This window comes from Chrysemys picta, chromosome 4 (assembly GCF_011386835.1).
Source record: "Chrysemys picta bellii isolate R12L10 chromosome 4, ASM1138683v2, whole genome shotgun sequence".
In the NCBI taxonomy this organism is placed as follows: domain Eukaryota; kingdom Metazoa; phylum Chordata; order Testudines; family Emydidae; genus Chrysemys; species Chrysemys picta.
This window is the reverse complement of record NC_088794.1, coordinates 57191684-57216865: the sequence shown is the minus strand read 5'-3', so window position 1 is coordinate 57216865 and position 25182 is coordinate 57191684. Positions and strand designations below refer to the sequence as shown.

General features: G+C 52.6%; 1 protein-coding gene across 5 annotated transcripts in view; it reads right to left on the bottom strand.

The window, feature by feature from the left end:
- LOC101932307 (voltage-dependent L-type calcium channel subunit alpha-1S) overlaps positions 1-25182 on the bottom strand; it is a 100256-nt gene that overhangs the window by 7827 nt on the left and 67247 nt on the right. For all 5 annotated transcript variants that reach the window (XM_065595004.1, XM_065595000.1, XM_065595003.1 and 2 more), the window contains 7 exons: positions 24506-24633; positions 15081-15177; positions 13600-13702; positions 8237-8338; positions 7971-8095; positions 6241-6369; positions 4117-4307 (listed from right to left, as the gene is read on the bottom strand). In XM_065595004.1, coding sequence (XP_065451076.1) covers positions 4117-4307; positions 6241-6369; positions 7971-8095; positions 8237-8338; positions 13600-13702; positions 15081-15177; positions 24506-24633 — 875 coding nt within the window. The remainder of the gene's footprint in view (positions 1-4116; positions 4308-6240; positions 6370-7970; positions 8096-8236; positions 8339-13599; positions 13703-15080; positions 15178-24505; positions 24634-25182) is intronic.

The following is a 25182-nucleotide window of genomic DNA, read 5'->3' as shown; positions in this document are numbered from 1 at the left end:
TTCTGTCATAACAGGTTAAAATACAACCTGCAACACACAGACAACCCCTGTATGGATTAGGAACAGGTTGGCCCTTTATTCATTTTGTTAGCAACACAAGTAGCCTGGGAGAGGCCCTCAAGGACCTAGTCCTGTCCACAGAGAAGGCAAGGGCCCGTCGAACATCCAGCGAATGAAGGCTTGAGACCTCTCTGGAGGCCTGAGGATGTGGGTAGAACACTGGCAGGCGAATCTCCTGGTGTGACGTTATTGACATAATCTGGGACCATATAGATCATTGTTGCAGCCAAGGTCCTGTAGTGGCACCCAGATCTTGTATAAAGGGGGTCAAATGGGGTGTCTAAGACAAGGTTATGGTTTAGTGGTTATGATTATGCTGTCTATATGTGTGTATCAATTTTGTAGTTGAAGTTATGAATATTGGCTCTATACTGTCTGTATTTCAAACTTATGCTATGCTGCTGGGTGACATCCCAGACAAACTGGTGTTAGCTCTGCCTAGCCTGCTTGATGGCCCATTAAGGACCATCACTATACAATGGACCCATTGAGAGAAGGCAGATACGCCTTGTAACTCAGCAAAGTATGCAGGGACTGGCCCATGTGACTCCAGACTCCATTTTGCTGTAATTTTCCACAGTAAGAACAAAGGTGTTCTTACACCTGGAAAAGACTATATAAGGCTGATGCCTCATCTCCACCTGGTCTTCAATCCTGCTTCTTACCTCTGGAGGAACTTTGCTACAAGCTGAAGCTTTGAACAAAGGACTGAGGACCCATCCCAGCGAGGGATGTATTCCAGAGATTTGATTTGAACCTGCAGTTTATTCCATCGCTGCTGCAAGCCTGAACCAAGAACTTTGCCATTACTGTATGTAATTGATTCCATTTAACCAATTCTATCTCTCATCTCTATCTATTTCCTTTTATGAATAAACCTTTAGATTTTAGATTCTAAAGGATTGGCAACAGCATGATTTGTGGGTAAGATCTGATTTGTATATTGACCTGGGTCTGGGGCTTGGTCCTTTGGGATCAGGAGAACCTTTTTCTTTTACTTGGGTATTGGTTTTCATAACCATTTGTCCCCATAACGAGTGGCACTGGTGGTAATACTGGGAAACTGGAGTGTCTAAGGAGGATCAGGTACATGGTACCGACACCTCGATACCGGACTCAGTTGGAGCCTCTACGGTAACCCTTAATGGACACGAGGGCTCCTGAGAGTGGGTCTTATGAGGTGACCTACCCCTTTTCTCCCTGTCTCTGGATGGGAAGGAGTGCTTTCTCCTCTTCAAAGGCTTTGTCTCCGTGGTCCCAGTTGAGGCTGGGCTAATGCCTGAAGGAGCCAGTGCTAATGCCTGGGGGGAAGCGGACCTCTCCAGAGCTAGAGCATGTCCCATTAACAGGACTGCTAGTCTCGTCTCCCTGTCATTTTGGGGCCTGCCCCCAAACCCCAGACAGATCACATACTTTGAGGGGATGGGGGAGTTCCCCAAACACCGTAGGCAACTCCAATGTCCGTCACTGCGGGGAAAAGACCTGTGGCAAGTCTGGCAGGTCTTAGCCCCTGGGGTGTTAGGCACAACAGATTGATCGGCACTAAGAAAGGTGCAGGAGTAGATGGGGAACCCCCTCTCCCAGAGCACAGAAATGTGCCAGATGAAATACAAATGAAAATAAAATATAGGGCAAGAAAACAAATGAGAAACGAAAATACGCGAGAAAAGTCTTTCCTGAGGTGAGAGAAAGGCGGGAAGCAGAACACAGCTACCCGCCGAAAACTCGGTCTCGAGCCACAGGCGGCTGAGAAGGAACTGAGTGGCGGCGGGCTCTTGCCTCCCTGTATCCCGTCGCTCGGAGCCGGCGCAGGCCCACCAGCACAACGTCACAGGCTCCAGTCCAGGGCGCACACATCCTAGGGTGGAGCACCCACCGGGACGGATAGCGGAAGGACTCATGAAGGCAACCTAGTTATGTTTGTGGGGTAACCCTTGTCCCCCCATTTCGCCGCCCTCCTGTTTCTGTCCCTCCTGTGTTGTTTTGTCCAGGTGTCCGGCCATGGCTAGCACAATGCTGCAGTCTATCGCCCCCTGCTGGCAGGACCATGCAAAGATATTCCTGGCTCTGCTGCTGCTGAGCTACAGGCCTTAAAGCGGTAGCAGCTGATGCGTTCAGATCCGAGGTTCGCCTCCTCAACCAACCCCTGCTGATGACCCTGCCAGGGGCATGTCATGCTTCAATTACAAGCGCTCTGGGCGGTGGCTGTGTCTTTTCTGCACTCTCTGGAGCTGTCTAACTACATAACATCACCGCCAGGGCCAGAGGGAGTCAAGAAGTGTTTGGGAAACCGAAAGCCACATGCAGATGGGCACAACTGGGCTCAGGCCAAAGGAGTCACGCTGCTTATGCCAGCCCTGGGGCCAGCCCAAGGTCCTTGCAGCGTCCATATGGATAACAGTCACAGGGGCAGCCTTGGAGGGGCAGTCTGCCAGCAGGCGCCATTCATTGCACCTACAGCTGTCCGGGGCTTCACAAAAGCTGCACATCTGCGCACAGAACTAGTCTCAGTGACCAGAGCTTTAGCCTGGGCGCCTGAAATCACGCGGCCCGATTCGCAGTGGGGCTGAGCCGCCCCCGGTGTCAGAGCGGCTCTGCTCGCTGCTGCTCTAAATCGGTCTCTGCTCTGTTCGAGACTCTAAAGTGCCCCACCAATAATCTGGGGCCAGATCTTCCTCTGGGGTAAATCAGCCTGGCAGCTGCACCGTGCCTGTTGCTGGGATTAGTCTGACATCTGCTGGTGTAAACAGGATCTGCACCGGCTGTACTGGGATAGTCGCTTTCAAAGGCACTGTGCTCAGGGCCGGCTCCAGGCACCAGCTTACCAAGCAGGTGCTTGGGGCGGCCACTTCGGAGAGAGGCGGCACATCCAGCTGTTCGGTGGCAATTCGGCGGACAGTCCCTCACTCCTGCTCGGAGCGAAGGACCTCCCGCCGAATTGCCACCGCAGATCACGATCGCGATCACGGCTTTTTTTGTTTTGTTTTGTTTGGCTGCTTGGGGCGGCCAAAACCCTGGAGCCGGCCCTGACTGTGCTCCCACTTTTTTTAAGAGGCGCTGTATTGTCCTTAACCCCGCGTGTGTCCTATGGGAAGCACAGTGTAGAACAGCGGTTCTCAACCCGTGGCCCGCGTAGGGTGACCAGATGTCCCGATTTTATAGGGACAGTCCCGATTTTTGGGTCTCTTTCTTATATAGGCTCCTATTACCCCCCACCCCCCGTCCCGATTTTTCACACTTGCTGTCTGGTCACCCTAGCGCCTGCGGGCCACATGCGGCCCAATTAGTACACAACTGCGGCCTGCTCAGCTGTGTGATAGAGGCCGCAAGGCGCGCCCTGGGACCAGGCAACTAGCTACCGCGTGGCAGGGTCCAGGCAGACGGCTGCTGCTGGCCCCTATACAGTGGGGTCCTGGCTGCCCCCCAGCCCCACACAGTGGGGGTCGGGGTTAGGGGTCCCCGCACAGCAGCGTCCAGGTTGGGGTCCCTGCCCCACACCCCACATCCAATTCTCCACTTCTGCCCCCACTCTGTAGAGGGGTCTGTGGGCGGAGGGCACTGAGTATAGGGGTTTGTGGGGGGGTTAGATGGGGGGCCCTGTGGTTCTTAGCCTGTGGCCCAGGTAACACTTTGTGGGCCACAATGATAAATAGGTTGAGAACCACTGGTGAAGGCGTGAAGCTGCCTGGCCATGGGGAGGCATGTAAATGAGACCTGGGCAATGCAAGCATCTGTTTTTGCCTGAGACCTGAAGGCAGAAACTGCACCCTCCCATGGTTAAAGGGGAGTAAGGTGGCCAGTGTCTGGCCCGACCCACACAAGATTAAACATATGCATGGGTGCACACTCACATGTGCACGCATGCACAAGCACCCAGGGCTGCACCCGGGCTCACAGTCCCCGAGCGCCGAGCTTCCCCCTGCTCCCCAAGTCACAGCAGCCGCGCAGTCAGGTTCCTCCTTTATGGAGACTGCGCCGTTTATACAGACAGCACATTGCCTTGTGGCCCCCGCCGCCACACGCCCTGGGGGGCTGTCTCCGACCGCCGAGCATTACCGTGTGGCTGTGTTGCTGTTGTTGGTGTTGGTGTTCCTGTCTGGGGGGAAGTCATCGAGGAAGACAGGGGAGTCCAAGTCTTCACTCCCCACTTCGGTGAACTGCAGGGGTCTCTGGCTGGTCACGTGGGGCTGCAGGGGGCTGTTCCGCTCCATGAAGGAGTCAACATGACCGAACAAGCCACCCGTCCTCTGGAACCAAGAGGGGAGAGGTCAGAGCGGGCCTTGACAGTGGCGCTTCGAAGCTTCCCTGCCTGTGGCACATGCTGCCCGACGGTCCGGATGGGTTTGGACCCATGGTGAGCCAGCAAAGGCCAGTCATGGTGGCTGAATTTAAGATCATGCACAGCAGGGCAGCAGTAATAACAGTCCCAGTTCTTACAGAGCTGTTCTCAAAGCACTTTATAAATAGGGGGGTCAGCTCCTCACTTCACAGTGGGGGAAACTGAGGCACAGAGCAGGGAAGTGACTTGCCTTAGGTTACCCAGTAGGTCCATGGCAGAGCTGGGAATAGAACCCAGGTCTCCTGAGTTGCAGCCCACTCCCAGCCCATCCACTAGGCAGCACTGCCTCTCCTACCAGATAAACCCTCCCATACTCGCAGGCAGCTCTGAACGCGAGGGATTCCCTGAGGAGTGAGACTGGGCAGGACACTGTCACAGACTGCTGGCAACCTGGGTTGCCATGGTTATCATTACACCACAGCCAATTGGAAGCTCCCAGCATAGTGAGTGCAGAGGGAATCTGTCAGCAGTGTTGGGTCTGTGACACATAGTTGTGCACCTGGCAGAGGTGCCAATACACACTAGCCAGTCCATCCCAGGAACGAGCACTCTTCCATCACGTTAACTGGTTAATATCCCGCTCTGCAGTCCGGGGGGGTCAGTACCATTATCCCCATTGTACAGGGGAGGGGAAGGGACAGCCAGGGAGATAACACCAGTGCTGGGATTAGAACCCAGAGATCCTTGAGCTCAGGTTACCAGCCCACAGCTCCACCTAACACAGGGGTGGGCAAACTATGGCCTGCAGGCCAGATCTGGCCCACCAGCTGCTTTAATCCGGCCCTCAAGTTCCCGCTGGGGAGCGGGGTCTGGGGCTTGCCCCGCTCCAGCCAGGGAGCAGGGTTAGGGGCCGCTCCACGCGGCTCCTGGAAGCAGCAGTATGTCCCCGCTCCTATGCGTAGGGGCAGCCAGGGGACTGTGCTCTGCACGCTGCTTCTGCCCCAAGCACTGCCCCCGCAGCTCCCATTGGTCGGGAACCACGGCCAATGGGAGCTGCAGGGGCGGCGCCTGCGGATGGGGCTGGTCGTGCCTCCACATAGGAGCCAGAGTGGGGACATGCCACTGCTTCTGGGAGCCGCTTGAGGTAAGTGCCACCTGGAGCCTGCACCCCTAAGCCCCCCCTCCATGCCCCAACCCCCTGCCCCAGCCCTGATACCCCTTCCACGCTCCGAACCCCTCGGTCCCAGCCCAGAGCACCCTCCTACACCCCAAACCCCTCATTCCCAGCCCCACCCCAGAGCCCGCAGCTCCAGCCGGAGCTCTCAACGCCCCCTGCACCCACCCCAACCCAGCCAGGACCCCCTCCCACACCCTGAACTCCTCATTTCTGGCCCCACCCCAGAGCCCGCACCCCCAGCCAGAGCCCTCACCTCGTCCCGCACCCCAACCCCAATTTCGTGAGCATTCAGGGCCTGCCATACAATTCTATACGCAGATGTGGCCCTCGGGCCAAAAACTTTGCCCACCCTAACGCCTGGGAACAGAGGAGACGGTGACCCAGGACCCACTTAGCCAGTCGGTGACGAGGTTTCCTGTGACTGACACTCTCCTCTGTGATCAGGTCCATCTCCACAGACTGTGGCATCTCCCGTGCTAGTGGTTTTGTGCCCCCCCAGCCAACTCAGGTGCTCACACAGAGCTGGGTCCTGCCCAAGCGTTTGGCACCAAGTGGCCATGACAATATGACTATGATCTCGGGCATCATCACTCACCCCTGGCACCTGCTGGCTGGCCCCTACCCTGTCTGCAGCAATCAACTCTCAGTGTGCTAGGCTCCGCATGGGACACAGACGGTGGGGCTGGTATGTGTGGGGTTAGAGGGTACCTCCCACTGTGCTCACCCTGTATATCCCTTCCTCAATCGCTGCCTCCATCATGGCCCTCTCCAGCTCCTCCTCGGCAGTCAGGTCCCCAGAGATCGCTCGGTGTATCTCGGGCGCAGCTTCCTCTTCAATGCTTCTCAGACCGGCCTGGTTGGATGGACAGAGATGGGGAGGTCGCTCACGGGGCTGCTGGTGGCAGGGGGAGCTTTTCCTCACCGGGCAAGGGGAGAGGGAGGCTCAGCAAAGCCCAGTGGCCTGGCAGCTCCAGCTTCCTTCCCCGAACCCTCAGCCCTGGCCCCGCAACTGCCTTCACCGAGCCCAGGCTGCCCTGCCTACTTCCAAAAGTACTCCCTGAACCTGCTGGTTCAGCAGCCTCTCCCACGGCGCTAGCTCTGTGCAAAGGGTCTGGAGGAAAGGGGGACTTCACACAATGGGGCTGGAGGAGGGTAAACGGGTTGAGCCGTGGGGTGGGGGGTGTCTCTCTAGGGCAGCGGCATCTCTGCCCCTCTCGCAGGGACATGGGGGCTGGCACATCTCCCCTTGCACATGTTGGAATTGGATTTGATACCCAGGGACAGATGATCCTACACCCCGCAGGGAGGCCATGGAAACCCTGAGACATGGCTGCATTCCAGGTTGGACAAGAGAAATGCCCCCATCTCCCCAGGGGAGGAGTCCTCTGTGCTTGGGACATGCCCCCCAGGACCTCTGACGCAGGGAGACTGGATTCCAGTTTGAAACTCTTGCGTGGGACTGTTCGTTCCATCAGCCAGAAGGGGGGGCAGGGAGCGACACGAGCCTCAGACTTTTCCCTTGTCCCTGCCTCTTTGTCCCCATTTCATGGGTGGAGAAACCGAGGCAGATAGGAGGGAAGTGACTTTCCCATGGCTACACGAGTCAGTGGCAGAGCGGGGAAAGAACCCAGGAGTCCTGCTGCTCACCACCGTGCTTACTCCTCTAGAGCGCGCTACCTCAGTAGAGACTGAGTCTGGGCTCTCATGGAAGGAGCAGGGCTGCAGGAAGGGTGGTGTGGGGGCACCAGCTCTGAGATTCCATCATGGGAAGCCCTTGAAAGCCCAGAGCTCAGTCAAGGCCCCAGTCCAAGCTGTGTGCAGCAGAGACCAACTGCCAGGCCCCAAGGAGGCAGCCTCCAAGCGCTCCCTTAGGCCGGACCAGCCTCCTCCATTTCAGGACTGTTCCTCTTAACATGAGGTCCCCTCACTTACACACTGAGACCTGTTTGGGGTCATCCACGGGCTCTCCCATGCAACATACCCTTTGTGCAGCCCCATTTTCAGTGTTCTAAGGGACGGAGCTTCCACCCACAGACTGTTCCCCATCTCCATTTCCCTTTGTTCAGCTCCATCCCAGTGCTTCCTCTCCGGCCATCCTCGAGAATTCCTCTGCCAGCCTCGTACCAACACCTTCAAATACTTAGGCCTGCTTCCCACCTTGCCCAGCATATAACAACACCACCACCTAGCTCTTGTGAAGCACTTTTCACGAGGAGATCTCAATGTGCTTTACCACAGAGGTCAGTGTCCCTATCCCAATTTTACAGCTGGGGGAACTGAGGCACAGAGAGGGGAAATGACTTGCCCAGCGGTGCTGGTGGCTGAGCCCGGGTCTCTATCCACTAGGCAATTCTGCCCCCTGAGCCCTGCCCTGCCCTTGTGCAGGAGGGACAAGCTGGCTGCTTTATCTAGGCAAGAGGAGCAGCTGGGATCCCCAGACCTGTTTGCACTGACCTGGATAGCAATGGCGTTCTTTTTGGGCCGATACCCATAATATTCCTCCTGGCGCTTCATGAACTTCCTAAAGTGCTCCTGGATGAGGAAGGTCGCGTAGAACTTGCCCACAGTCACCTCATCCTCTGGAGGGGAGAAAGCCAAGTGAGGCCATTAACACTGCCCAGTGGCTATACCCAGCCCCCGTCCGAGCGGTGTGGGGCAGCGGAGGGGGCAGGCAGAGGGTGCTGGGGAGAAATAAGCCAGGGAGCATGGCAAAAACGCACCTCCAATTGGTGGAATGACCTGGTCCAGGAGTTTCATGCTAGTTCTCTTCCAGATCTTCTTGATAATGGCCCTCAGCTCCTCGTTGGCCTGCTCAAAGTTACCTGTGGGGAAACAAACCACCGATCCGTTCATTCCGCCCCGAGGGAACACCGCACACAGCCAATGGCTAAAGGGAAAGCCAAGATGCAGTGGGTGAAATCCATCCTGTCAGCGGTCACTCGTGTGAAGGCCCATCCGTGTTTTCTAGAGCACTCGGGGTTCCCCTCACAGCTGCGTCTGTGTTCTCACCACTTGCGTTAGGTTCATTCGGGAAAAAAAACACTGTCTCTTGTCATCCTGACTTTGTGGCTCTGTCCTGGCATGGTGCCTGAAGAGTGAGAGGCGGCAGGATGGGATGACACACCCTGGCCTTGTTGAAACTGGGACAAGCCTAGAAAAATGGGAGGGGTGAGCCTAGGGAGGGGGCTCACTCAGCATGCTGTGACAGCTATCTTGGGCTGTGAGCTTGGGCTTTAACATGCTAAACAGGGAACAGTCTGGCCTGGCTGTGGATGGGAGACTTTGCTGGCACACCTGGATGCTACAGGAAACAGCTTTGGTAACATGGAAAGTAGTCAGTGCCTTAAGAGAGGGCTGTTAGGGGTCACCATGTGGACGAGGCTATTGGTTTTTGAGATATGAAACTGTTGCCTTGGCCATTTATGGCCATTAAAAATGCAAGGGCACCTTTTTACAAGTGCTGACCCTGACGGCCTTCCCAGCTTCCATCTAGGGTTGCCAACCCTCCCGGATTGGTCGGGAGGCTACTGACGCCAATCCGGGAGATTTTAGGCTACTAAAAATCTGGCAGCGCAGCAGGGCTAAGGCAGGCTTCCTACCTGCCATGGCTCTGCGCCGTTCCCAAAGGCAGCTGGCAAGTCCCTCTAGCTCCTAGGCAGAGAGGCAGCCAGGGAGGGTCTCTACACGCTTCCCCCCACCCTGAGTGTCGACTCTGCAGCTCCCATTGGCTGGGAATTGCAGCTAATGGGAGCTGCAGGGGAGGTGCCTGCAGGCAGGGGCAGCACGTGGAGCAGTCTAGGAGCCGGACATGCCGGGTACTTCCAGGAGTGGCCCAAGGTAAGTGCCGCCCGGCTGGAGCCTGCATCCCAACCCCCTGCCCCAGCCCTGGGCCCCCTCCCAAACCCAAACTCCCTTCCAGAGCCCGCACCCCCTTCTGCACCCCAACCTCCTACCCCAGGCTCAGCCTGCAGCCCCCTTCCACACTCTGAACCCCTCAGCCCCAGCCCAAAGCCTGCACCTCCTCCCACACCCCAACCCCCTGCCCCAGCCCAGTGAAAGTGAGTGAGGGTGGAAGAGAGCGAGCAACGGAGGAAGGGGAGATGGAGTGAGAGGGGGGCACCTCAAAGAAGGGGCGGGGCCTCAGGAAGAGGCGGGGCAAGGGTGTTTGGATTTGTGGGATTAGACAGTTGGCAACCCTACTTCCATCTCAATCCCACCTCCCAAATTTCCCTCTGCCATTCGAAATAGATGGAATTGCGGTTCACCTTCCTGTCTTTACCTGCTAGGTGGTGTCGCTACCTGCGCTCCGACGGCTGCTGTATCCCCCCCCAGAGAAGGAGAGGTTACTCACCTTGTGCAGTAACTGGAGGTCTTTGAGAGGTGTGTCCCTATAGGTGTTCCACTTCAGGTGCGCATGTGCCCCATGCGCCTCTGACTGGAGATTTTTGGTAGCTGTTCCCATTCGGCCCATGCATGCCCTCCCAGCAGCCTCCTACCCTGTGCCAGGGATAAACAGGGCTGCGCAAGTGAACTGCCCTCAGTTCCTTCTCGACCCTGAAGTCCCGTGAGACAGAACTCCAAAGCAGAGGGGAAGGAGTGTGGGTAGTGGAGCACCCATAACAACACACATCTTGAAGACCTCCAGCTACTGCACAAGGTGAGTAACCGCTCCTTCTTCTACAAGGAGTGTCCCAATGGGTGCTCCACTGCAGTAGCCCCTGAAGGAGGAGGGAACTGTGGAGCTGCCTCTGACCTAGAGGCGTGTACCAGGGCGCAGCGTTCGGGAAAAGTGTGCACCGAGGCCTCGGTCGTCACTCTGCAAATTTCAGCAATGGCTGCATTTTGAAGAGTGCCCTGGAGGCAGGCTGGAGACTGGGCTATTCTTCTCGAAGGGGCCGACTGTTAGCAGCCTGGGAACGAGCATGAATGGAACTGGAAACCCACTTTGAGAGTCTCTGGGGGGAGACTGTGGATCCTTTGGATCTGTCCGCAACTGAGATGAACAGTCTGGGAGCCTGTCTAAATGGCTTGGTTCTCTCCACATAGACGCTAACGCCCCTCTAACATCCAAGCTGTGGAGGGCAGCTTCCTCTCTAGTCTGGCGTGGGTCTGGGGGAAACACAGGAAGGCAGATAACTTGGTTAATGAGCGAATCAGAGGATATTTTAGGTATGAACTTGGGATGTGGGCCTAACAAAACCTTATCCTTGAAGAAAACAGGGAAGGGGGGCAGGAAATCAGCCATCAATGCTCCTAATTCCCCAGTGCTAATTCCCCAGTGCTCCTAATTCCCCAAGGCTGCCTCTAAGAATGCCACTTTCATAGGTAAGTGCACCAGAGAGCACTTAGTGAGCAGCTCAAAGGGAGATTTCATGAGACAGTTCAAATCCCATATGGGAGCAGGCTCTGCGGGAAAAGGTTAACCAATTCCTTGATGAATTTTGCTGTCATGGGATGAGCAAAGCCTGAATGAATCCCTGCACAGGGGAACGGAAGGCTGTCGTAGCTGATGAATGAACTCTGACGGAACTCACAGAAAGAGCTGAATACTTTAAATCCAATAGATAACCAAAAACAGGGGAGAGGGAAGAAGGAACAAGGTCCATTTTTGAAGGTATTTCTGGTAGAGATCTTTCTGATGTTTCTAATAGGACCTGTTGGATCTCTGTCGAATGGGAAACCTCTATCCCCAAAAACCACTGAGGAACCAAGCTCAGAGTCAGCAGATGGCCAGGTTGGGATGGAGAGTCTGACTGGAGTCCTGGGACAGCACATAGGACATGGCTGGAAGCTGCAATGCTGAACAGGAAGTGAAGTGTGTCATGGAAGGGTACCAGACCTGCCTCAACTCAGCTGGTGCAACTAGACTGACTCTGGCTTTGTCTCGTTTGATCTTGTTCAACACCCTCTGAATCAACGGTGTCAGAGATGTATAGAGTAGGCCCAAGGAATGAGAAAGGTGTCTCCCAACGACTGATGGCCCAGTCCTCCTCTCAAGCAGAATTTCTTGCACTTTCTGTTGGCGGTAATTGCAAAGATGTCTGCTTCTGTAAACCCCAGGTCAGGAATCTCTGTTTGAGGACCTGAGGGTCCAGTTCCCACTCGTAATCGTGGGAGAAATGTCTGCTCAGATCATTGGCCATGGTGCTCTGCATGCCCGGAAGGTAAGCGGCTGTGAGGATGTGACTGGCTTGACACCAATTCCACAGCTTTATTGCTTCAGCACAAAGAGAAGGGGATCTCGCCCCTCCTTGAGATTTACGTGGAACATGCAGGTTACATTGTCTGTCATGACCTTCATGGATTGGCCCTTGCTTAAGGGAGGGAAGTGGATACAGGCATTCCTGACTGCTCCTAATTCTAGGAGGTTGATGTGCAGGAGAGACTCTTGAGACAGCCATTTGCCTTGGACAGTGTGTCCCATTAGCTGCACTCCCCATCCCACAAGTGAGGCATCCAAAGTTATGGCGATGGTAGGAGGCGGCTGGGCGATAGGAACTCCTGCACGGACTTTGGACAGGTCCTTCACTTGAGCAAGTGTAGCACATGATGAGGGCCAGACACCAGATTGTCTAGACTGTTTGTTTGTTCGGGTGATAGACTATTCTGAGCCAACCCTGGAAGCAGCAAGATGTAACCTGGCATGTTGTGTTATGAAAGTACAAGCTGCCATATGAGCCAGCAGTTGGAGGCAATTTCTTGCTTTTGTCAGGGGTTTATTTGAATCTTGGCAATAAGACTCATCAGTATCAGAAATCTGTCGGAAGGAAGGTAAGCTCTGGATGTTAGGGCATTCAGAGATGCTCCTGTGAAGTTTATCTGTTGAACTGGAGTCAAAGTGGACATTACAGATGGCTTCTGTATTGCAGAGAAGACTTTGACATACAATGGTCCTTGAACAGCCAGTTGTCGTGGTAGGAAAGATGATTATTCCCCACCTGTGCACAGCTACTATTGCCAGGACTTTGGAGAAAACACTTAGGGCAGATATGCTTTGTTCTGTCTGCTACCTCCTTAACTATTTAAAATACCCCTGTTCTAGTTAATACATTTATTTCTGGTTTACAATAGAACCCAGTCAATGTGATTTCTAATGGGGGGGGGTGGAGTGGAGATGTGCACACCCTCCTCCACACTGAGAGAAGAGGCAAATCTCATATAATTTCGGGTCTGTACTCCAAGGGAGGGTGGACATCTGGGTGCTGTGGCAAGCTCCTTAAGCTGAGCCTTCCCAGAGTGAATCTCTGTCTCTCTGTGCAGGTGGGCGTGGCCCTGCCTGCGTGCTGGGCTGGAAAAGACGGGGGAGCCGAGCCCAGCAAGACCAGATAAAGGGGGGCCCGGGCTGGCAGAATGGTCTGACTCAGTGAAATCCCAGCACAGCAGGTGACATCCCAGGGGGTCCAGCCCGTCACAAAGGTATCAGGAGAGATGCTGCTATGGTGGTACCTAGGGGATCCCCGCACAGATAGCTGAGAATCTGAAGTGGAGTCCTCAGCACAGTCCAGAGGAGGAGCAGACATTGGAGGCGAGGATGGTTCTCCACCTGGGACAGGTGGTACAGGAGAACCCGGGGGTACCGGAGGAAAGTAAGGTCTCAGAGGCCCTGCAGATTTCACTACCGATAGCCATGTGGTACCCATTCTGGCTCATCAGACTCCAACAGGCACTGCTAGTGAACATCTCCAATCAAAGGTGCTCGGGGTGGAGCACCGCCAGGGACACTCCTCAGAGAAGAAGGCAGCATTCTGTGGATGGGTGAAAGGATCCCTACACAACCCTCACCTACCTCACATGGGTGTTGTGAGGCTAAATTATAAGGGGCCAAGTTCCCAGCAGGTGTAAACAGGCGTCTCTCCTTTGAAGTCAAGTCATGCTGATTTGCAGCAGCAAAGGATCTGGCCCTCGGTCTCAGAAGAAATGCACCAGGGTAGCCGATATTACTCACATCTCACGCTGATGGCTGGGGAGGGACCCCTGCATGGGTGGGGCTAGGGAAGAATTCTGGAGGCAGTCTCTATAGATGCACCAGCCAGCACTATGCTGGCAGGGCAGGGCACCAAAGCAGACAGAGCGTGTCCCTCACCTTCCGTCTTGATCTTGAGGGCAGTCCGCACCAGAGCGAAGAGAGTGGCGTTGAAGGTGACGGTGCCATCGCTGTTCAAAGGCATGTTCATGCACACCAGGCGCTGCACAACAAACGACAACTGCGTTCACCCCCCAGTCCGGAGCACACTTCCCACGCACAGGGCCGGCAGCAGACCCCGGCAGGACCACTCTGGCCAGGCCTAAGGGAGATGCTGCGCCGTGACAATGGCAGCACAGTCTGAGAGCTAGGGAACCAGAGAGACCCTCCTGGTCCATCTGTGTCCAGCAGCTCCCTTAGAGAGAGTCCCCTTTATATTCATGACAACGGAGATCCGTCTCTATTGCACGGCACTTGTGCAAAGGACGCTCTCCAGAGCACAACTCACCAGTGCAAAGACAGACCACAGAGGCATAGGCTGCATGGGAACAATCAGGTTAAAGGTTATAACTCTCAGATGGGTTGGGTTATTCGGCAGGCTGCATATGGCAGGTGTGGCCTCACCAGTGGAGATGTTGAAGGTGAGGGAATTGGGAAGACATAGAATCATAGAATATCAGGGTTGGAAGGGACCTCAGGAGGCCATCTAGTCCCACCCCCTGCTCAAAGCAGGACCAAGACATCCTTCTATCAGGGATGGGATCAGTGAAATCCATTCAACCACAAAGGCAGCGGGGTGCACTAGAGGATTCACTAGAGAGCCCGTCCAACCCAAAGGATTCTGGGATAAGACTGCATGGCCTTTTGATAACATGCCATTTCACCCAGTGCTCCAGAATCCACAGCTGGTTTAAAATGGCAAAACTGCCTTGAACTCCGACCCAGGAACTGGGTGGCTTTGTTAACGCTTTGATGTCATGAGTCAGAAATGTCTCCCATGCTCTGTGGAGAATGAGCTGGTGCAGGAAGAAGTGCCGCCCACTCTCCCTGCTCCCTCTGCAGCCCCCGGCTTTTGGAGAGCTGCCTCCTGCAAACAACGGGACACGTTCCCTGCTGAGGAGTTTGGACTCCCACCATAAGAGCTTTCATGCAGCTACAATGGGACCCACCGAAGCTGAAGAAGGGCCTGGTCCCCAACCCCAGACCTGAACATGGGGACACTAGAGCTGAGCCGTGCAGCTTGGACCCATCTCTAGCTGAGATTTGTGTCTGACCAAGAGCTTCGGGGTCTTCTCAGAGGTGGGGGCCTCTGCCTTGTATTGGACTGACTGTACCATGGGGGATTATAATTCAGGAAACCTGAAGTGTGTCCACCCGTTTAAATTGTCTCGCTCCCCCCAAAAGCCTCCTTCTCCATTAAACACTTGATATCAGATCATGAGGATACACAAAACCAACCCTGGATTTCTCCCCAGCCCCTTTCGGTGGGAGCTGGGGAACCCAGAGGCTGCAGGGTGTGCTGGAGGGAGGGGGCCAGGACTGGGATAGAGCCATTCAGCATGTCAATCATGGAACCTTTCCCTTTGCAAAGGGGTTGTTACCTTGCAAGCCACGCGGTGCGGACAGAACTTCCCAAAGCCCAGGGGAGGCTGGATGCGTCTCAGCAGGGTCACCACATCCAGATGTTTGATTCTTCCCCTGCAGGAGTCAAGAGACAGCTGTGCTTTACCCATCTGCTCCAGTGGTAGAATTGCAAACCCTGGCTGGGGGTGAGGAGTTAATTGGCTTGGGGGGCAAGAGCTCAAGGTCTGATCTGTGGCTCAGCCACTGACAGCCTGTGTGACCTTGGGGAAGTCACTTAGGCCCAGATTTTAACGGTATCAGACGTTGCTCCGCTGAGTGATGCAACACCAAACTGATTCAGGAGCCAAAGGCTCGTTTCCAAAGGGATATAGATGCTGGCAATGGGATTTTTGGCTATTCACGGCCTAAATCTCTTTTGAAAATGAACTTTAGGCTCCTAAATCAATTAGGCATTGCAAAACTCAGTGCAGCAATGCCAAAAACCTTGAAAAATCTGGGCTTTAAGTATGTCTGTACTTCAGTTTCTCCATGTAGCGGGGTGGACACCCGCTCCTGCCCTGAAGGGCTTGAAATCAGCCCTGAAGGAGGGCTACAGGAGTAAAATAGGGTTACCATTCGTCCGGATTCCCCCGGACATGTCCGGCTTTTTAAGCTAAAAATAGCGTCCGGGGGGAATTTGTAAATGTCCGGACTTCCCCCCCATGCAGAGCACGCGTGGCTAACAGTGCTGCCGGCCGGCCGGTGTCACTTACATGGGGCTCCGACACTCAGCCAGAGAGGGCTCCTCCTCCTCCCCCCCCGCAGCAGAAATCACTCCCTCCCTCCCTCCCTCCCTGCATCGCAGATCGGCTCCGGCAGTCTGGAGCTCCTCCCCCACTGCTGCCCAGCGTCCCACGAGCGGCTCATGCAGTTCCTGAGCAAGTTCACCAAGACATTAGGCGAAGAAAGGCCAACAACAAGGGGGCCAGGGGGTCGGAGAAGGGGCAGGGAGGTTTTGGAGGGGGCAGTCAAGAGACGGGGGGGGGGGGTCGGGAGTTCGGGGGGGGGGGCTTTCTGGGGGTGTGGATAAGGTTTTGGGCAGTCAGGGTACAGGTAGGGGGTAGGGTCCTGGGGGGCATTTGGGGGGGGGGTCTTAGGAGGGGGCAGTTAGGGGACAAGGAACAGGGAGGCTTAATTTATGGCTCTCTTAATGGCTCTCCATGCGTCTCTGGACCCTCTCAGCTGTCGGGCTTGGACGGAAACATTGCCTGAGGGTAGTGAGAGAATGGGTTATCGGTGAGGTGGGGGTGGGCGTGAGCCCGGTCAATAGGGGCAACCCCTACCAAGATCTGAGCCTTTTCTCACACGCCCGTTAGAGCTCGACATTATGCTGTTTGGGACCCCTCTTTGAGGAAAGCCTCTGGATTGCAAGTCCAACCGCTACCTCCTCGTGGTGAGAGTCGGTAACTGGCTTGGATAGCCAGGCGGATTGTGGAGGACGAACCCACATCCCACATTCAGTGGGGTGTGGGACGGGGTTGGGCAGCCCCATATGGTGCCACATGGATGCCCCCCTGGTAAGGGTAGCCTCCCCCAGGTACGGGTTGACTCCCCCTGGTAAGGGTTAGATTCCCCCTGGTAAGGGTAGTCTCCCCCAGGCACGGGTTAGTTTCCCCCTGGAAAGGGTAAGTTTCCCCCAGGTACGGGTTAGTTTCCCCCTGAGAAGGGTAAATCTTTTAGCTATGGAAAAAAGTAATTTATATTTTTATACCGGATTGGCGCTGGACCGGGTTAATAACGCCCCCGCTGTTGGCTTTGATGCCCCGGCTGACAGTGTTAAATATATTAGGGGTGTGATCAGGGTCGCTGGACCAATGGATAAAATGGTGTGGACTATAATGAAGTCTCATGAGAATGAGAGTGAGAATCAGGTCCTCCCAGTGGAGCATGGAGAGGAGGTAGAGGAGAATGTTTGTGATGATCATGGTGAGGAGATTTTATCTATCTTACCGATGGTTTTTACAAGGGACACTTTTAATGATTTAACTATGGACAGTTTTAATCCAGATTTTAAGTATTTAAGTTAGGGTTACCATATTTCAGCAAGCAAAAAAGAGGACGGGAGGAGCCCCGCCCCAGCCCCGCCCCTGCCCCTCCCACTTCCCGCCCCCCCAGAACCCCCAACCCTCCCCCCGTTCCTTGTCCCCTGACTGCCCCCTCCTGGGACCCCTGCCCCTAACTGCCCCCCCAGGACTCCACTCCCTATCTAAGCCTCCCTGCCTCTTGTCCTCTGACTGCCCCAACCCTTATCCACACCCCCACCCCCAGACAGACCCCTGGGACTCCCACGCCCCATCCAACCACTCCCCACCCCCTGACAGCCCCCCCCCAGAACTCCCAACCCATCTAAACCCCTCTGCTCCCTGTCCCCTGACTGCTCCGATCCCTCTCCGCACTCCTGCCCCCTGACAGCCCCCCCCAGAACTCGCAACCCATCTAAACCCCTCTGCTCCCTGTCCCCTGACTGCTCCGATCCCTCTCCCCACTCCTGCCCCCTGACAGCTCCCCCCCAGAACTCCCAGCCCCCCACCCCCCCGCTCCTTGTCCCCTGACTGCCCCCTCCTGGGACCCCTGCTCCTAACTGCCCTCCAGAACCCCACCCCCTACCTAAGACTCCCTGTTCCTTGTCCCCTAACTGCCCCCTCCTAAGACCCCCCCCCAACTGCCCCCCAGGACCCTACCCCCTACCTGTACCCTGACTGCCCAAAACTTTCTCCACTCCCCCCAAAAAGCCCCCCCCATTTCTTGACTGCCCCCTCCAGAACCTCCCTGCCCCTTCTCCTGCCCCCTGGCCCCCTTACCCTGCTGCTCAGAACAGGGTGTTGGGCTCTGTGCGAGCCGAGCCGGACACGTGGCTGCGCTCCCCCAGCACAACAAAACCCGGCCCTTTGCCCTGCACAGTGCTGCTGGACCGGGCTGCAGGGGAGAGCTGCCGGCTCAGAATGCAGGGCGGATCCGGCTCCTCTACAGCTGCTCCGGAGTCCAGCCCGGGACTTTCCTGCAGCCCTCCCAGCTGCTCGCTCTGCTCTGCCGGGGGAGGGGGGAAATCCCGGACATTTTGAGTGCTTTACAAATTCCCCCCGGACGCTATTTTTAGAACAAAAAGGAGGACATGTCCGGGTAAATCCGGACGAATGGTAACCCTAATTTAAGTACATTTGATGATCCATATGTTAGGGAATCGGGATATCTTAATGCTCATTTAGTTAATGGGTCTAGTTTATTAAATAGTTTTAGACCAAGTACTGATTTTAATAGGGATCGTAATAAGGATCTTAACAGTGCTGGTAGTAATATAAATATATTGGAAAGTAGTTCGTGGAAGGATGGGGTTTTTTATTTAGAGTATCCCGTTGATAGTTTAAAGTGTCCAATATGTCCCCAGATATTACCAACATTTGGTAAATGGGCCAAACACATTAATGTGGTTCATAAAAGTAAAGCCATACGAGTTGTATGTAGTAAATGTGGAAAATCTTCTCAATATGGAGATATACCTAGCTCATAGAACTGGAAGGGACCCTGAAAGGTCATCAAGTCCAGCCCCCTGCCTTCACTAGCAGGACCAAGTACTGATTTTGCCCCAGATTCCTAAGTGTCCCCCTCAAGGATTGAACTCACAACCCTGGGTTTAACAGGCCGAAGCTCAAACCACTGAGCTATCCCTCCCCCTCATAATATAGCTTGCCACTACCCCAAGTGCATACCCAAGAAGGCGGATACCCCAATGAAGAGCCATACGTGCTCGGTCTGTGGGCTTGGTTTTCATACTAGATCTGGATTGAGCCAACACTGTAGACATAGACACCCTGCTGTGAGGAATGAGCAAAGAAAAGAAGATATGGCTGCTAAAAGTAAGATCAAAGAGGGATCGACTAGATCTCGTATATGGACCAAAGATGAGGTTGCGCAGCTTATACAGTTGGAAAGGAAATATATTGGGAAAAGGAATATAAATAAATGTATTGAGAGCGAGATGAGGACCAAAACGAATAAACAAATATCAGATAAAAGACGAGAATTAGCAAAGAAGAAGTTAGTGGTAACAGGAGATAGGGAGGAAGTGACTGAGGTAGAGGACATTAGAGTAAATATATTAGAAATTCCGCCCCCAAGAGAGAGGATTTTCCCACTAAAAGGATATCCAGAAGTGGATTTAGTGGAGAAAATATGTAAACGGGGAAAACAAAGTAGGGAGGGAAGAGAAATAATAAATAGTTTAGGGGAAATTGAAGGATTATTAAAGGAGGATTTAACAAAAGCTCTCGGATGGGCAATGTTGGAAAAATTATGTTATTCATTAGTAGAGGGAAAGGACCCTAGAAATGAAAGTCAAATAGAGTTGAGGAATAAAGGAAAAGGGAAGATGAGAAAGGAGGGGAGAAGGAAGCAATTTAATGCAATTAGGAGATATGCTACAAAGAAAGCTAAGTATAAATTCTATCAACAATTATTTGATAAGGATAGAAGAAGATTGACTCGCATTATAATGGGAGAGCCAGATAAGGCTAAGTGTGCTATCCCTATGAAAGAAATTGAGGAATACTATGTAAATATTTTGGGAACAATTGGACATGGTAATATGATAGGGTGGCCATCATCCACAGAGAATGCGGATAATGATATATTAATGAGTCCGATCTCTGTGGATGAGATTAGAATAGCTTTAAGAGAAATAAGAAAAGATAGTGCTCCTGGCCCAGATAAAGTAAAAGTGAGCAATTTGTGGGATATTTTTAATTTAGACTCCTTAATACTTACAAAATTTTTTAATATATGGTTTCTAAATAGACAGGTACCAGATGAATTTAAGAAAAATAGAACGATTTTAATATCAAAGACACAAGATGAGGAGGAAATGAAGAAGTTAACATCTTGGAGACCATTGACAATTGGGTCAGTTTGGATTAGAATCTATACCAAAATATTAGCAAAAAGACTGGTGGAAACAGTTAAGATATGTAGTAGACAAAAAGGGTTTATATCCGCCCCTGGGTGTGAGGAAAATATTGCTATATTAGATAATTTGATTAAAGGGGCTAAACGAAATGGGAATGAAATTGCAATAGTGTTCGTAGATCTGGCTAAAGCATTTGATTCTGTGGGACACGGACATATAATAGCCGGGTTGAGAAGATTTGGTATAGATGAACATTTTATAGATATTATTAGGGACCTTTATGATAATTGCACAACTAGGGTATGGGTGGGTGATGAAGCTACTGAGTCTATTTTAATTAGGAGGGGGGTCAAGCAGGGTGACCCGTTGTCCCCAATTTTGTTTAATATTGCTATGGATCCCCTTTTAACTAGATTAGAAGTAGAAGGAAGTGGTTTTTATGTTAAGGGTAATAGTGTCACGTCATTGGCTTTTGCCGATGATGTGGCAATTTTAAGTAGCTCATATAAAGGAATGATCAAAAATTTGGGTATCTTAGAGGAGTTTTGTAAAAATACTAATCTCTCTGTTAATGTGAAGAAAACGAAAGGCTTTCATATTTTAACTAAACATAAAACCTATGTAGTTAATCCTAAGGATAATTGGCAGATAGGGTCAGAGAAGATTGAATATGTTCAACCAGGGGATTTTGAAAAATATTTAGGGGCTAGAATAGATCCCTGGATAGGTGTAGGGGGACCGGTACTTAAAGAAAAATTGAAAGATTGGAGTGAGAATTTAATTAAGGCCCCATTAAAACCGGCCCCAAAAATATTAATTTTACAGACATACATCTTACCAAAGCTATTTTATAATCTTCTTTTAATAGAACCCCCTTTTAATCTTCTAGACAATCTTGATGTGTTAGTTAGAAAAATAGTTAAAGAGATTTTACATTTACCTCAGTGTACCACAGATGGGATATTTTATTCTAGAGGTAGGGATGGTGGTTTAGCTCTCACTAAGTTTAGTGTGCAAATCCCAAATATGTTAATTCGTAAATGGAGGAGACATATTGTCTCGAGAGATGATTGGATGGACCTATCTTATCTATATGCAGGAGAAAATCTTGTGGATAAAATATTGTCATTTAGTGCAGTAACATCTCATCCCAAGAAATGGAGGGAAGAGGAATTTTTAAGATGGTCGGAACTGAGATGTCAGGGAATAGGGATAAAATATTTTTAAAATGATTTAATTAGTAATTCGATTTTTAGAAACTCTAGTAAAGTTAAATCGTCAGCGTATATCGCAGCATTGCAGCTTAGGGCAAATATTTATCCTACTAGGGAGACATTAGCAAGAGGAAGAGGAGGTGTGAATGCTCTTTGTAGATGGTGCGGTAAAGTGCGGGAGACTGTTCCCCATATCTCAGGACAATGTTATAAGACTAAGAATGCTAGGATAAAAAGGCATAATAGAGTAGTGTCTGCAGTTGTAGATAAGGTTGGTAAATTAGGGTGGAAGGCAATGATAGAGCCCCATTTGAGAAATAGTGAGGGTGAGTTAAGAAAGCCGGATATTATATTTATAAAAGGAGATACAGCAGTGGTGGTTGATGTTACAGTGCGATGGGAGGATAATGCCGGAAGTTTGGAACAAGCCCACAGTGAGAAGGTGGCTTATTATCTTGAGTTAGAGGAAGAAATTAAAAACTTAACGGGAGGTAAAAATATCCACTTCTTTGGTTTTGTGCTTGGGGCGCGTGGCAAGTGGAGTGAAGGTAATAATGATTTGTTACAATTATTGGGAATGGACAGAAGTAAAAATTTTAAGGAGAGTATATGTAGACTTGTTTTATATTCCACTATTGGTATGATGGCTATATTCAGTGACAGGTAAAGATCCCGGAGTTTCCATTCCGTGTATCTTGCCAAAACTAAATTTTAGCTATTTTGGTTTCCACGCTCTAAATTTTCAAATTTTTAATATTGTTTTGAACATTAACATATTTAGGGTTATTTAATATCTGTCCTTCAATAGAATGGTTTTAACTATATAATAAATACTTATTAATGGATGAAATTCCAATTTAAATGATTAGTTTATTTTTTTTTTAACTACTGGATGTGGATGCGGACTGGCCGCGTATAGTAACCAGGAAAGGGCAGGTAGTCACGCCTGTACATAAATAGGGGGTGGGGTTCTGGAGGGCAGTTAGGAGCAGGGGTCCCAGGAGGGGGCAGTCAGGGGACAAAGGGGGGGTTGGGAGTTCTGGGGGGGGGCTGTCAGGGGGCAGGAGTGGGGAGCAGGATTGGAGCAGTCAGGGGATAGGGAGCAGAGGGGTTTAGATGGGTCGGGAGTTCGGGGGGGGGGCTGTCAGGGGGTGGGGAGTGGTTGGACGGGGCGTGGGAGTCCCAGGGGTCTGTCTGGGGTGGGGGTGTGGATAAGGGTTGGGGTAGTCAGGGTATAGGTAGGGGGTAGAGTCCTAGGGGGCCAGTTAGGATGGGGGGAGGGTCTCAGGAGGGGGCAGTCAGGGGACAAGAGGCAGGGAGGCTTAGGTAGGGGGTGGAGTCCTGGGGGGCAGTTAGGGGCAGGGGTCCCAGGAGGGGACAGTCAGGGGAGCGGGGGGAGGGTTGGGGATTCTGAGGGGGGGAAGTGGATGGGGCGGGGCTAGGGCAGGACAGGGGCGGGGCTCCTCACATCCTCTTTTTTGCTTGCTGGATTATGGTAACCCTAGGTAAAAGCAGCCCTGGAGAGGGCTGCAGCTCTAAAAGCCGGGCTGATTGGGGAAGTGGCCGTAGCTGAGCCACACCCCAATCAGGCCACAGCTGGCCTGTATAAGAGGCTGGGAGCCAGGAGCTCAGGAGTTTCTTTCTACATTCAGAGATAGAAGGGCCTGGCTGCAGGGAGTTAACAAGGTATCTGGAGTGGAGCAGAGCTGGGGAAAGGCCAAGGGAGCCGGGGAGGCTCTGGCCTAGGAAAGCCCCAGGCTGCAGGCCTGGTAAGGCCTATTTGCTACTGGGTTGCAGGGGGCAGCCCGTGGGTAGGCAGAGGCAGCAGGTCCAAACCCCTTTGCCTGTGATGAGTGGCTGGTACTGTAGTCTGCCCCAGTGAACGGGGGCTTGATGGAGACTGGGCAGAAGCCAAGTCTGAGGCGAAGTGGGGATAGTGGGTGGGGGTTCCCCTGGGAGGGGGAGACCCAGAACTGTGGGGTACTGCCAGGGGACAGCACCCAGAGAAAGGGGCACCGGGGTCCTGGGAGGGACAAGGAGCCAGTGGCAAGACAGATCAGCAGCCTGCAGAGGGTGCTCCAAGGCTGGCAGAGCTAATTCCCGAGGACAACCAGCAGAAGGCGCTGCAGGGGTGAGTCCCACACTGCTACACTCCATCTCCAACATGGACACTTCTGTGCTGCACAGACTGGCGCGAGGGTAAATTCATTAATGTAGGCAAGGCACCCCAGGCACTACAGAGATGGGGGGCAGAGAAGTATGTAGGTAGACAGATAATTTTGGAATTGATGGGGTTTCATATTGCAGGCCATTGTAGAATGACACTACAGTGCTGACATATTATGTCACTGGAGACTGGATGCTTCAATATTATGTCACTGGGGACTGGAAGCTCCCAAGTCTAGAATCCAGCTGGGGGCAGTTTGGGGGCCTGCGGTAAATGAGTTGGTGTGTCTCAGGCCAGTTCTTAACAGGTCTCAGAAAGCCACTGTTATAACTAGCACCTCGGATGATCATCTCAGCAGGGCTTTAGAGCCATAAGCCAAAAGAGCCCATTGTGCTCATCCAGTCTGACCGCCTTGTAGGATATGTAACATGTAGCATGTATATTTTTGGTGTTGGGACATGGTCTGGCAGGGAGGGAGAACAGCTGGGCGAAAAGATGAGCCAGCAACCTGATCAGCTTAACAATTGGGTCAGCAGTTCAATCAGGTGAACGTCTTGGTCAGCAACCTCATCAGGTAAACAACTGACTTAGCCAGCTAATCTCGGCTAGGCAGGGAAGTGTTTATACAGTATATAATGAATAACTTTGTAACAATGTATTCAAGGCGAGCACCTGAACCTGGGGGTGCGCCTGTTTGGCCCTGTTTTGGTGGCCTGATCACTCACTGAAGCAGTGAAGAAATGACATTCTTTTTCAAGCTCAAGGGCCTGTCTGTGAACCTGTGCGTTCTGGGTAGCGGGGAATAGAACCGGTCAACGCTCCTGTATAATACCGGCCAGAGAACTTGCCCCAAATAATTCCTTTTGAACTAATGCACATCTTGAAAAACGTACAGGCTTGATTTAAAAATTGCCAGCACTGGAGAATCTGCCACAGTCCTTGGTATTGACGCTACCCGTGCTATGGCTGAGCTATGGATAAATAGGGGACTTCAGTCCCACAGGCTGCCAATCCAGCACCTTCCAGCTGTGCTAACTTCTCTCAGCCTTTTAAGGAAATAATCCGCTGGCCTCCCTGGCTGCCACTCAGACCCAGGCCAGCCACAGAGCAGTGCTCACTCACTTGGCTTCCGGGTCGTATTCTGCCCAGATTCTTTTGAATTCGTCCAGATGGTGAGGACCCAGGATGGACCAGTCCCGCGTGAGGTAGTCAAAGTTGTCCATGATGACGGCGACAAAGAGGTTGATAATCTGGCAAGAGAGGAGCGTACGTGAAGGGGACCAAATGCGGAGCCAGATCCTCAGCTGGCACAAAGCAGCTCCCATTGAAGTTAGCTGAGCGTCTGTCCCACAATGCACCAGAGAGGGCAGGACATGAGGTCTCCAAATGTGAAGGACTTATCTAAAATGACAGCGCACAGCCTGGTGCCCTGCTATCTTCCCTGTGCTCTAAACTGCTACTGGTTGGTCTCCTCTGACTTAGTACAAAATTCTCCTCTCCAGCCTGCCTGCTAGATCTCAGCCCCGATATCCTCGCTCAGACATTCTCTGTCTTCTCCCTGAGGGACCCATCGTGCAGGGACCAGGCCTGCTGTGTGGATTAGGGAGAATTTGGTCCTTACATCGATACGCGATGGGCAGCCAATCCAAGCCGGAGAGCGTTTCACAGCCTGTCTAGTAGAACTACTGCATGGAGAACACACTAGAGGGTTGTTTTTACATGCCTCGCTCTCACCAGAGCAAGACCCAACCCAGGACCCATGTGCCCCACAGGATCCCAGGCTGAAAAAAGAGGGTGAA